The sequence below is a fragment of the Cetorhinus maximus genome, chromosome 17 (genome assembly GCF_964194155.1).
Source record: "Cetorhinus maximus chromosome 17, sCetMax3.hap1.1, whole genome shotgun sequence".
Classification (NCBI taxonomy): domain Eukaryota; kingdom Metazoa; phylum Chordata; class Chondrichthyes; order Lamniformes; family Cetorhinidae; genus Cetorhinus; species Cetorhinus maximus.
This window is the reverse complement of record NC_135895.1, coordinates 54,558,624-54,571,788: the sequence shown is the minus strand read 5'-3', so window position 1 is coordinate 54,571,788 and position 13,165 is coordinate 54,558,624. Positions and strand designations below refer to the sequence as shown.

Here is a 13,165-nt window from a genome sequence, read left to right as displayed (position 1 = left end):
TTCCTGTACCTGCTGGTCTACAAAATGTAAGTGTGTCTTCTATCTAAAGAGTTGAAATTCTGCAAGATCTCCAGCTTGCCAGTCCATAGTCAAATCTTTATTTGCCATTGTGATGTTCTTGGTTATTAGGTGCACTGGATGCTACACAAATGTAGTTGCTGTATCTCTTTGAATGTGAATCTGTACCTGTTGCCTGTTGTCCCTGTGCTTTGGAGAACAAATGCTGCAACAACGTATTACTGTTGGCTTATAACAGTGGTGCTGCTAAAGAGAAGCTTGCCTTTTTTTGCTGTGCTGTATATTTTATAAGTCGCACTTTAGATTCTTAGCTTCTTTTAATCTGGAGACTGTTCTTCCCTTGAGGAGTCTGGATTGGAGCTGGTAAGTGTATCACAGCAATTTATGTTGCTGCTGAAGTAGTCTTCTGCCTTCTTTCTGGTATCTTCAGGAGTTACCTCCACTGATGTGGTATCTTTTGGAAGCAACCGCTGCCAACCATGCTGTAGTATGTCGCAGTCTGCTGCCACCACATATGTAGAGGATCTCGATGTAGACCTCAAGGCATCTGTCTCTATGTTATCTATACTAAGTTAGGTATTCAGATTGACAAGGGTTCTGGTTGAACACAAGTATCTGAAGTTTATTACTAGCAACAACTATGTACAGCTCAGCACAGGCCTTGATCTGGACAGGGTCACAGGCAGTAGAGTGCATCTGCAATAGAGAACACAGGCAATAGTGAGCATCTAACATGGAGGCTGTACTTTTATACTCCAGCCTCTCACATGGTGGTGTCACAGAGATGTCACTATGCAGCTTCTTAAAAGGTACATGTCATTGTCTGCATTGGCATGCATACAATATCACAACAATCACTATCTGTTGACATTCTGACTAGGCCACACTAACAATGGTATTAGGAAAACCTTTTCGGAATCATACCACAAGATGAATCATGGCCATGAAGAAAGGAGGGAAAAAAGTTGAAGGATAAAACCTCTTTCCGTTAACAAATGTCATTTTGATGAGCACATATGCACATGTAATCTGTAGGTGACAAAGTGACAATGGCAATTTAATTACTTACTCAAAATCACCATGTCCCTTTACATTGTTGACATCTTCATACATACTATTTGTACTACTGTCCGAGTTAGTTAAAGCTGAGGAATATAAAATGTAGTTGATTAGAAACAAGGTGAAAGGAGTTTTAAAAAACGCATGAATACACATTGAAACTCAGAAAAAAATTTGGTGTATTATTTAATCCTGAGCCAAGCTTTTGCATTCACATCCTCTCTTCATAATTCTACCTCCATAATATTGCGTGTTTCCATTCCCAACTCAGCCACTTTGCTGCTGAATTCCTCCAGACTTGACTATTTTCACCTCCAGATTTGACCATTAAAGTTTTGACTGGTTGCCGATTCTCCAAAAACCTCAGCTCCTCTAAAACTCTGACGCCATATTCAATCCTGCACCAAATCTCACTTGTCCAAAATTTCTGTCCTCAGTGTCCTAATGGCTCCTGGTCCCCAATACCTTAAATTTAAAATCATCCTCCTCATGTTTAGGTCTATCCATGGTCTCATCCCTCCCATCTTTTGTCTTCTCTAATGGTACAACCTTCTCCTTCCCTGAACTCTTCATTCCCCTGACTACAGCCTCTGGAACATCACACTTCCTCCTTTATCCTACCATTGGCGGCTGCACTTCAGTCACCTATGCTCCATGGTCTGAAAATTACTCCACTTTTCCACCTCTGTCTTTTCCTTTTCCTATCTTCCATAAATCCCACAAACCTTCTCATCTCCCCCTTTGTCTCAGCATGCATTTTTTCCCCTTGCATCTCTGTGAAGTGCTTTGGGACATTTCTCTACATTAAAAGACACTATTTAAATGTAACCTGTCATTGATTATGAAATGCTGTGATACAGCAGAGTTTTAACACAAATTTATGTAAGACATTTGTCCTTTCTTTAACATGCATGAATTTAAGTACAAGAATGAGTACCCAACAAGAAATATAAATGTGGTACCAATTTTAAAATTAGTCACAATCTTCCAATGTTTTAGTGAGTTTATCCATTGAATAACTGATCCAAGTGAAGATAGTCAGTCTCAGTTAGAAAAGCAATAAATTGGCTAAACCTTGATTCAGTGCCTATGATTAAGGGAGGGAGAAGAAAAATGTTGTATTGAACCAGGGATCCGGCTCCTAATCTTTATCCAATAGCCCTTTCCTGAATACCTGTACATCAAGTGAGAACTATAAAGAGCTGAGCTACAATGGGTTTAATGTCAAGTAGTTTGCCAATAGTGATCATCAAAGCATTCAGATGTATTGCAGCACATAGAAGAACTGCACTTATGAAGTTATATACCAACAATTTATATAGCAACTTTACTGTAATGAAACGTCCAAAGGTGCTTCACACAAACATTCTGAAACCAAGGGCAGGATTTCCCGGTCGGTGAGTGGGGCCCGCTTGCCGACACGTGAAATGACGCAGGGTGACGTCGAGCAGAACTTCCGATGTCACCCCGCGTCATTTCAATTTTCAGGTTGGCGGGGGCTCAGCCGAATCAGCTGTGCGCCCGCCGAACTGTCAATGGCCTATTGAGGCCATTTACGAACTCATTATCATTAATAGACCTGCCCGTCCAACCTTAAGGTTGGCAGACAGACCGGGAGCCCTGGCGGGCTTCAGAGAAAACATGAAACTTCATCCACGGGCGGGATGAGGTTTCATGAAGGTTTTTAAAAATTTAATAAAAGTTTAACTAAAAGTGATGGACATGTCCCAACTCATGAGACAGTGTCACATGAGGGGACATGTCAGGGAAATTTTATTTTTCTATTTTTAGCACTTTTACATTTGGAGCCGATCTCCCTGAGGCAGCACTTAGCCTCAGGGAGATGAGTGTGCTCTTTCGCGTGCATGCGTGAAAGAGCGCACTCTCAGCTCAGGGATTCCCCCAGCCCACACAGGGAGCGCATAGTGCTTCCTGGCGGACGTCATGCTGGGTGGGCCTTAATTGGCCCGCCCACGTAAAATAGCGGCCCGCCCCCAATCAGGGGCGCCGATTGAAGACATGACTCCACACGCCCGCTCCTGAACTTGCCCCCCAACGGGGGGGGGGAATTTCTACCCCAAGTATAACACCAAGATATGTAGGAAAAATTAGGTCGGACTACCGAAAGCTTGGTCAAAGAGCTAGGTTTTAAGAAGGGTCTTAAAGGAGGAAAGCAGGGAAGGGCAGAGAGGTGTGGAGAGGGTATTCCAGAGCTTTGGGCCTAGACAACTGAAGGCATGGCCACCAATGGTGGAGCAAAAATTGGGAATGCACAAGAGATCGGAATTAGAGAAGTGCAGACATCTTGGAGGGTTGTAGGGCTAAAGCACACTACGGAGATAGGGAGGGAGCAAGGTCATGGAGGGATTTGAAATTAAGGATGAGAATTTTAAAATCAACATGTTGCTTGACTGGGAGCCAATGTAGGTTAGCGAGCACAGGAGTCATAGGGAAACAGAACCAGGTGTGAGTTAAGATACGGGCAGCAGAGTTTTGAATGACCTCAAGTTTATAGAGGGTAGAGTGTGGGAGACCAGCCCAGGAATACATTGGAATAGTCGAGCCTAAAGGTAACAAAGGCATATATGAGGGTTTCAGCAGCAGATGAGCTGAGACGAGATGAAATTGGGAGATGTTACAGGAGGTGCACATAGGTGGTCATAGTGATGACATGAATACGAGGTCAGAAACTCATCTTGGGATCAAACGTGACACCAACATTGTGAACAGACTATTAATCTTGGACTGTTAACAGGGAGAGAAATGGAGTTGGTAGCTAGTGAACAGAATTTAGACTGGGGACCGAAAACAATGGCTTCAGCTTTCTCAATAATTAAGTGGAGAACATTTCTACTCATCTCGTACTGGATATCGGATAAGTTGTCTGATAAGTTAGCAACAATGGAGGAATTACGAGAGGTGTTGGTGAGGTACGGCTAAGTGTTGTCACTGTACATATGAAAACAATGCTGTGCTTTCACTTGATGTCTGCCTGCAACCAGGTCTATGGATCTCTGAAACTTCTGCTCATCTATTCCACTATTGTGTTTTCCAAATAATTTGTTCACCCCTTGGAGTAAAGTATAGGCTAAAAGAGGAAGGGTGAGAACGGGGAAGAAAAGAGCAAAACCACCGAATTCCATCCCATTGCCAAAAGAATGACATTGAAGCAGGAATAGTCTGCGTTTCAAGTGAATCAATTTTTCAAGAGCACCCCAAATACTGAGAATCCAGGTGCAGCAAGAAGTAATAAGGTGTGGAAACCCATTAAGTTAGGTCTCTGTCCCACTAAGCTGCCCTAGGAATTCCTCCAGATCCCAGAATAAGCAGAATTGGGTTTGTGCTATAAGCACAGGGCCAGCATTAAAAAAAATTTTGAGGTGGAAGGGACAATCTTAGCCTTCTCGCCTCACTTTCCTCTTTGTTGTGCCCATACATTTGTAAACAAATGGGCTCCACAATGAACTGGTAGGAGGCATGTGCCAGAGAATCTTCCATAGAACGGGGAAGCACCATAAAGGTCCATGGAGGCAAAAAGAACAAGAGCAAATGAACAAGGCCAAAACATTGCATGTTTTCAAGAAGGAGTTAGATATAGCTCTTGGGGCGAAAGGGATCAAAGGACATGGGAAGAAAGCGGGAGCAGGCTATTGAGTTGGATGATCAGCCATGATCATGATGAATGGCGGAGCAGGCTCGAAGGGCCGAATGGCCTACTCCTGCTCCTATTTTCTATGTTTCTAATAACCTCATCCCTGGTTCACCAGCAATACTTAGAGATCTCAAAACCTTCTGTCCAGTGTTCTCTAGGATCAGACAGACGGTTCTAGTGCCAGTGAACATAACCCTGTCAGGAATTTGGCAGACTTCTTATTCTGCAGTGCATCTCCAGTACTGTACGCCTGTCTGACAGGTAGTGGGAGCCACCCGAAGAGGAAATAAGCTCTAATAAGCGTTCAGAGGAAGGTGGTAGCTCAGCCCAAGTAGACAGAATGTGTAATATTTTCTTTGTTGAGGAGGGGGGGGGGGGTGGTGGAGGGACAAAGTATAGCTTGTCATCCATAAATGAAGTTAAACAGTGGCAGGATATGTCCATTGTTAAAAGTAGTTTCCATAGTTTTGCCCCAGTCTCCCCGCCTGCACATCAGTTTTCTCCACATTACCTTCCTCCTTCTCTTCCTCATCCAAAGCCTACCAACAGTAAAAATATGATCTTGTCGTCTTATCATGAACTACAAACTGGCTTATCTGCCTGATGTCCTCTGCTGTGACCTGGAAGGATCTTGTTGCACGGAAGCTGAAGACTGTGACCTTCACATATAAGAGAAGATAGTTCTTCAGGTCATCCATAGTTAATGAGTCATCTCAGTCACTGTCTCTGTAGTGAAAAAGAGGCATTGAATAAAGGTTCCCTTGAACACGCAGAGATAGGAAGGGTATGGTCCTTGCAAATCAAAGTCCTTGAGAAATAACAGGTGCAAAGATAACAGTGGATGTGCATTTTAACTGTACATTTTATCTTCTGATGAATTGGACGAAGAGAACTAATTCAAGTACTATCATGGGAACTGTCAAATAGACTGATATTCTCCCAAATTTATTAGATGCCACTTTTAACACTGAAACAATGGTAAGATTGCAGGAAGGCAAGCAAAGTTTTCACAAAAAGCCATAAATGGACATGGAAATAGCATGTAGGAACTGGATCAATACTCCCTATAAAAACAATCTTGCATTTATATAGCACCTTTATGTAGTAAAATGTTTCAGTTAAATGCCAGCATCCTTGCTTTATCAAATGGGCCAAAGTAGGCCAGGCTTGTGCAGTAGTCGGACATCCATTTTATATAAAGTGACAAGCATGCTGGGAGCACAACCTTATCCATAGTTGTGAATTCAATGTAAGGTCCCATTTCAATAATTTGACTCTCTAAAATATGTGGAGTTGACTTGCCTATAGCCCTTCTTCATTCTTCAAACATCAGAATTGGATACAAGTTCAGGGTCCAAATTTCTGAATTTTACTTGCCACCAGCAAAGCTCCATACCATTGGTAAAACCTCACATAATTGGGGCCATATACTGAAGCAGTCCGTACCTATATACAGCAAGACCTGGAAAAGATTCAGGTTTGGGCTGATAAATGGCAAGTAACATTCACGCCACACAAGTTCCAGGCAAAGACCATCTCCAACAAGAGGGAATTCAACTATCTCCCCATGATATTCAATGGCATTCCCATCACTGAAACCCCCACTCTCAACAGCCTTGGGAGGGGGGGTGGTGTTACCATTGACCAGAAACTGAACTGGACCAGCCATATAAATACTGTGGCTACAAAAGCAGGACAGAGACTGGGAATTTTGCAAAGAGTAACTCACCTCCTGACTCCCCAAAGCCTGTCCACTATCTCCAAGGCACAAGTTAGGAGTGTGATGGAATACTCCCCACTTGCCTCGATGAATGCAGCTCCCACAACACTCAAGAAGCTTGACGCCATACAGGACAAAGCAACCCACTTGATTGGCACCCCATCCACCACCTTCAACATCTACTCCCTCCACCACTGATGCACAATGGCAGCATTTACAAGATGCACTGCAGCAACTCATCAAGGCCCCTTTGACCGCAAGTTTCCAAACCCACAACCCTAGAAGGACAAGGGTAGCAGATGCATGGGAACACCACAACCTGCAAGTTCCCCTCCGAGCCCCACACCATTCTGACTTGGAATTATAACGCTGTTCTTTCCCTGCCACTGGGTCAAAATCCTTCCTAACAGCACTGTGGGCGTATCTAAACCACATGAGCTGCAGCAGTTCAAGAAGATGGCTAATCACCACCTTCTTAAGGGCAACTAGGGATGGGCATTAAAAATGCTGGCCTAGCCAGTGATGCCCACATCCCATGAAAGAATTTAAAAAAAACCCCACTAAGGCCAGGATTTCCTGGCCCCACCGTGGTGGGACCCGCTGTGGGAGATTCGGCAGCCCAGGCAAAAGTCCATTGACTTTCAGCGAAACCGGATGATCCAGCAGCACATGGGGCTGGGAAATCCAGCCCTAAGAGTCACCATGATAAAATCAGGAGCAAATTTCTAATTTAATGCAGATGTAAGAAACAATAAATCAACTAGCTTGACTCTCCAAATAACTGCATGCTGAAGTAATTTAGAATGTTTTTGGAAGTACATCTACTTATTGCACATCAATAACATTACAGGATGTTTTCACTCCAAAAAAACTGATGAGTTATATATTTTGGGTCAGCTAAGAGGAGCAAGTTTCAATTGCATCCTGGTCTTGATGATCACTGCACTTCAAATAACTCCAATAATGTTTAAAACAAATTCCAAAGCACCTCAGTAATATACTACTTACATAAAGTGGATTGTGGTCTTGAATTGGCACTGTGGAAATATGAAATAGATAAATCATTTGAGAAGTAAACATTTAATTTAATTACCAGTTGCTGCTCTCTCACCAGAGCATATGGGCTTCCCCATCCATGACAGCTTCCTGACTATCCCTTAACCAGCTACCTTCGTAAACAGGTTTTTCAAACAGCACAGGGTAAGGGTACAGATGGAGAGGAGACTACGCCAGAGTGAGATATAGACAGAGTGTGTAGTTGGGAACAAAATCAAAAATACCTGGAAAAACTCAGCAGGTCTGACAGCATCTGCGGAGAAGAACACAGTTAACGTTTCGAGTCCGTATGACTCTTCAACAGAACTAAGGAAAAATAGAAAAGAGGTGAAATATAAGCTGGTTTAAGGGGGGGTGGGACAGGTAGAGCTGGATAGAGGGAAACTGGGGGCACGGGCAGCTTAGAAATAGGGTGCAGCGGTGCTGCTGGAGGGAGAGGTCGAGTGTGTTCATATAGCGGCGCATGGCACTGAGTGTGGATGCGACGAGAACAGCAGTCCGAGGAGCGTTGTATGTCCCGGAGATACCTGTAATCCTGGGTGGGTTTGAAACGTGAGGGATGGAACTTCAGTTGAAATCCACGTGGGGTAAGTCAGAGATGGAGACAGTCACTGAGGAAGGAAATATGGCTGTGAAAGCGGGTTTTAGTAAACACCTTGTCAAACACCAGGAGAGAAATGGAAAGCAACGAAGGTGAACAAGGCAAAAGAGAGAGACGGAAATCCTGTTGGAGAGAAGAGCAATACTTCTTCAAGTAGGCATTCCTTGAAGAGAAGTGGCAGTCAATTAAACACTAAGATAAAAGCAAAAAACTGCGGATGCTGGAAATCCAAAACAAAAACAAAAATACCTGGAAAAACTCAGCAGGTCTGCAGCATCTGCGGAGAGGAACACAGTTAACGTTTCGAGTCCGTATGACTCTTCAACAGAACTAAGGAAAAATAGAAAAGAGGTGAAATATAAGCTGGTTTAAGGGGGGGGTGGGACAGGTAGAGCTGGATAGAGGGAAACTGGGGGCATGGGCAGCTTAGAAATAGGGTAGTTGGGAATTTGTTTCAGGTGGTAAGTTCTTGTAGCTTTTTTCTCAAGGTTAAATTTAGATTAAGAGTCAAGCTCTGACATAAAACTTTCAACCCTCAAGTGAGTTAAATAGCCTTGTTAAACTCTGAAACAAAAAAAGAATTACCTGGAAAAATTCAGCAGGTCTGGCAGCATCGGCGGAGAAGAAAAGAGTTGACGTTTCGAGTCCTCATGACCCTTCAGCAGAACTGAGTATAGTTAGGAGAGGGGTGAAATATAAGCTGGTTTAAGATGGGGGGGTGGGGGGGGAAGAGAGAAGTTGAGGGGGGGGGTGGTTGTAGGGACAAGCAAGCAGTGATAGGAGCAGATAATCAAAAGATGTCACAGGTAAAAGGAACAAAGAGGTGTTGAAGGTGGTGATATTATCTAAGAAAATGTGCTAATTAAGAATGGATGGCAGGACACTCAAGGTACAGCTCTAGTGGGGGTGGGGTGGAAAGACTGACAGGGTATTACAGTTATAGATTTAAAAATAATGGAAATAGGTGGGAAAAGAAAAATCTATATAAATTATTGAAAAAAACAAAAGGGAGGGGGAAGAAACGGGAAGGGGGGTGGGGATGCGGGGAGGGAGTTTAAGATCTAAAGTTGTTGAATTCAATATTCAGCCCGGAAGGCTCTAAAGTGCCTAGTCGGAAGATGAGGTGCTGTTCCTCCAGTTTGCGTTGGGCTTCACTGGAACAATGCAGCAAGCCAAGGACAGACATGTGGGCAAGAGAACAGGGTGGAGTGTTAAAATGGCAAGCGACAGGGAGGTTTGGGTCTTTCTTGCGGACAGACCGCAGGTGTTCTGCAAAGCGGTCGCCCAGTTTGCGTTTGGTCTCTCCAATGTAGAGGAGTCCGCATTGGGAGCAACGAATGCAGTAGACTAAATTAGGGGAAATGCAAGTGAAATGCTGCTTCACTTGAAAGGAGTGTTTGGGCCCTTGGACGGTGAGGAGAGAGGAAGTGAAGGGGCAGGTGTTGCATCTTCTGCGTGGGCATGGGGAGGTGCCATAGGTGGGGGTTGAGGAGTAGGGGGTGATGGAGGAGTGGACCAGGGTATCCCGGAAGGAACGATCCCTATGGAATGCCGCCAGGGGGGTGAAGGGAAGATGTGTTTGGTGGTGGCATCATGCTGGAGTTGGCGGAAATGGCGGAGGATGATCCTTTGAATGCGGAGGCTGGTGGGGTGATAAGTGAGGACAAGGGGGACCCTATCATGTTTCTGGGAGGGAGAAGGTGTGAGGGCGGATGCGCGGGAGATGGGCCGGACACGGTTGAGGGCCCTGTCAACGACCGTGGGTGGAAAACCTCGGTTAAGGAAGAAGGAGGACATGTCAGAGGAACTGTTTTTGAAGGTAGCATCATCAGAACAGATGCGACGGAGGCGAAGAAACTGAGAGAATGGGATGGAGCCCTTACAGGAAGCAGGGTGTGAGGAGCTGCAGTCGAGGTAGCTGTGGGAGTCGGTAGGCTTGTAATGGATATTGGTGGACAGTCTATCATCAGAAATTGAGACAGCGAGGTCAAGGAAGGGAAGGGAAGTGTCAGAGATGGACCATGTGAAAATGATGGGGAGGTGGAGATTGGAAGCAAAATTAATAAATTTTTCCAGGTCCCGACGAGAGCATGAAGCCGCACCGAAGTAATCATCGATGTACCGGAGAAAGAGTTGTGGGAGGGGGCCGGAGTAGGACTGAAACAAGGAACGTTCTACATACCCCATAAACTAACTTTAACTATTAACTATTTAACTTTTAACTATTGTTAAACTCTGAGCTGCCTGGCTGTGGCAGTTACCTGTCAATCAGCTGAAATTAGTTGGTTCAATAGGTGTTAATTACTGTAGCAGAAAGCCAAGCTAGCTAGCGACTCATCAGAGACTCTATGTAGGCAGACCGGTTTCTTAAACTGCATGGAGAAAAGGGATGCATGGAGGGGAAACTACGTCTGAATGAGACGTAGACAGTTTGTGTAGTTGGGAATTTCGTTCAGGTGGGAATTCAGTTCAGAGAGGAAAAGAGGTGCACCTTTTTCTACTTTTTAAAAAAAAGTCTCGAGTTTTCTTCTTTTGTCTCCAAGTAGGTGAGTGCAACTTTCTATTACTTTATCTGTGTAAATTATTAACTAATTGACTAATTAAATAAATAGATTTGGAGAAAAATGGCAGGTGGGAATCTGGGGAATGCATTGCAATCCCAGGCAACCATATCTACAGTAAGTGTCTGAAACTTAGGGAACTTTGGCTTCGAATTGCTGAGCTGGAGTCTGAGTTGCAGATATTGTGGTGGATCAGGGAGGGGGAGAGTTACCTTCCAAGAGGCAGTCACACCCCATTAGGTTAGGATGAACCTTAGAGTTGGTCAATGGTCAGGGACAGGAGGGTGTGACTGCGAGTCAGGCAGGTATGGAGAATCAGCATGTAGTGATGGAGGAGCCTCAGTCCCTGACTGTCTAACAGAAACGAGATGCCTTGTTACCTGTGTGGATGAGAAGGATTGCAAGGTGGATGAGCGCACTGGCCATCACACCACGGTGAAGGATGTCATTCAAGTGGGAGGAACAAAGTGGAATGTGGTAGTGGTAGGAGACAGTATAATCAGGGGGATAGACACTGTTCTCTGCAGCCGCAACCGGGAGTTCCGAAGGTTCTATTGCCTGCCCAGTGCCAGGGTTTAGGATATCTGCTCACATCTGGAGAGGAACTTGGTGTGCGGGGGGAGGATCCAGTGGCCGTAGTCCACTTGGAAACCAACGACGTAGCAGAACATCATTCCTGGTTCTACCTAGGAGAATTTGGGAGGGCCCAAACTAAAACGCAGAGCATCAAAGGTAATCACCTCTGAATTGTTACCTGAGCCACATGCCAACTGGCATAGGGTCAGGCAGATTAAAGAATTAAATCTGTGCCTCAAAGAGTGGGGTGAGAAGAAGGGTGGGCACTAGCATCAGTACTGGGGGAAAGAGTGAGTTATTCCGTTGGGATGGGCTCTACTAGAACTGAGCTGAGTCCAGTGTCCTGGCCAATTGTAGAACTAGGGCTGCAGACAGGGCTTTAAACTAACAGAGGGGGTGGGGAGGGTTCAGGTGAAGGGAGATATAGAAATCCAAAGAGAACGGTTGAGGCATCAGAACAGAAGAGAAATGGGGTAAAGACAAGCAGACTGGGACAGGAAGGGTCAGAAAGTTTGACAAAAATTATACGTCAGTGAATAAGGCCATTGCAGGGCACAAATAGAAGTAAATGATTTAGATCTAATCGCCATTACAGAGTCATGATTACAAGATGATCAAGGTTGGGAAATAAATATTCCAGGGTACAGAATATTTCAGACAGACAGGCAGAATTGCAAAGGAGGAGGGGTAGCCCTGACAGTAAAGGATGGCATAAGGCCATGGGCGGGATGAGGTTTCATGAAGGTTTTTAAAGTTTAATAAAAATTTTTATTAAAATTCATTCACAAGTCCCAGCTTGTCTTAAAAATTTTTTTTTCTTTATTAAAATTTTTCAAAATCAATCTAATCTCCGAGGCAGCTCTGTGCCTCAGGGAGATTTCTGCGCTCTTTCTGTGAAAGAGCACAGGCCCCGACTCAGCCTACTCACCCTGCCTGCAAAGGGAGCGCTGAGTGCTTTCGGGTGCGTGTCACGCTGGGTGGGCTTTAATTGGCCTGCCCACGTAAAATGGCAGCACGCAGCCGATCGCGGGCGGTGATTGGCTGCACGCCCGCCCACATCCAACACCCACCCCCGACGGGGAGAAAATTCTCCCCATGGAGTTGGGAGTAATATTTTAGCATGGATAGAGGATTGGCTAATGGATAGAGAGCAGAGAGGAGGCATGAATGGGGTTTTTCCAAGTTGGCAGGCAGTGAATAGTGGAGTGCCACAAGGATTAGCGCTGGAGACTCGGCTATTTATGATCTATATTAATGAATTAGATAAAGAGATAGAGGGTAATATATCAAAGTTTTCTGATGATATCAAGCTAGGTGGGAAGATAAGCTATGGAGAGGACACAGATGCTGCAAAGAGATATAGGCAGGTTAAGTGAGTGGGCAATAAGATGACAGATGGAATATAATGTAGGGATGTGTGAAGTTATTCACTTTGGTCATAAGAATAGAAAAGCAGAATATTGTTAAAGGTGTGAAGCTTGTAAGTATGGATGTTCAAAGGGTGTGCTCCTACAAGGAATGGAGAAAGGTAGCATGCAAGTGCAGGAAGCAATTAAGGCAAATGGCATGTTGGCCTTTATTGCAAGGGGATTGGAGTATAAGAAAAAATAAGTCTTGTTTCAGTTGAACAGGGTTTTGGCGAGACCACAGCTGGAATACTGTGTGCGGTTTTGGTCTCCGCATTTAAGAAAGGATTTACTTGCATTGGAGGCAGTGCAGCAAAGATTAGTCCCTAGGATGAGGGGGCTGTCCTGTGATGAAAGGCTGAGTAAATTGGGTTTATATTCTCTGCAGTTTAGAAGAATGAGAGGCGGTCTCATTGAAATCTGCAAAATTCTGAAGGAGCTTGATAGGGTAGACACAGAGATTGTTTCCGCTGGTCGGGAAGGCTAAAACACAGTCTCAGGATAAGGGGACGATCG

The 13,165-nt window shown here is 44.6% G+C and overlaps 1 protein-coding gene across 1 annotated transcript in view; it reads right to left on the bottom strand.

The window, feature by feature from the left end:
* The window catches only part of LOC144692413 (uncharacterized), a 113,171-nt gene that overhangs the window by 32,210 nt on the left and 67,796 nt on the right, over positions 1-13,165 (bottom strand). Inside the window, exons 15-16 of the mRNA XM_078561238.1 lie at positions 7,458-7,486; positions 1,088-1,163 (exon numbers count right to left, since the gene is read on the bottom strand). Of these exons, the coding sequence (XP_078417364.1) occupies positions 1,088-1,163; positions 7,458-7,486 (105 nt within the window). The remainder of the gene's footprint in view (positions 1-1,087; positions 1,164-7,457; positions 7,487-13,165) is intronic.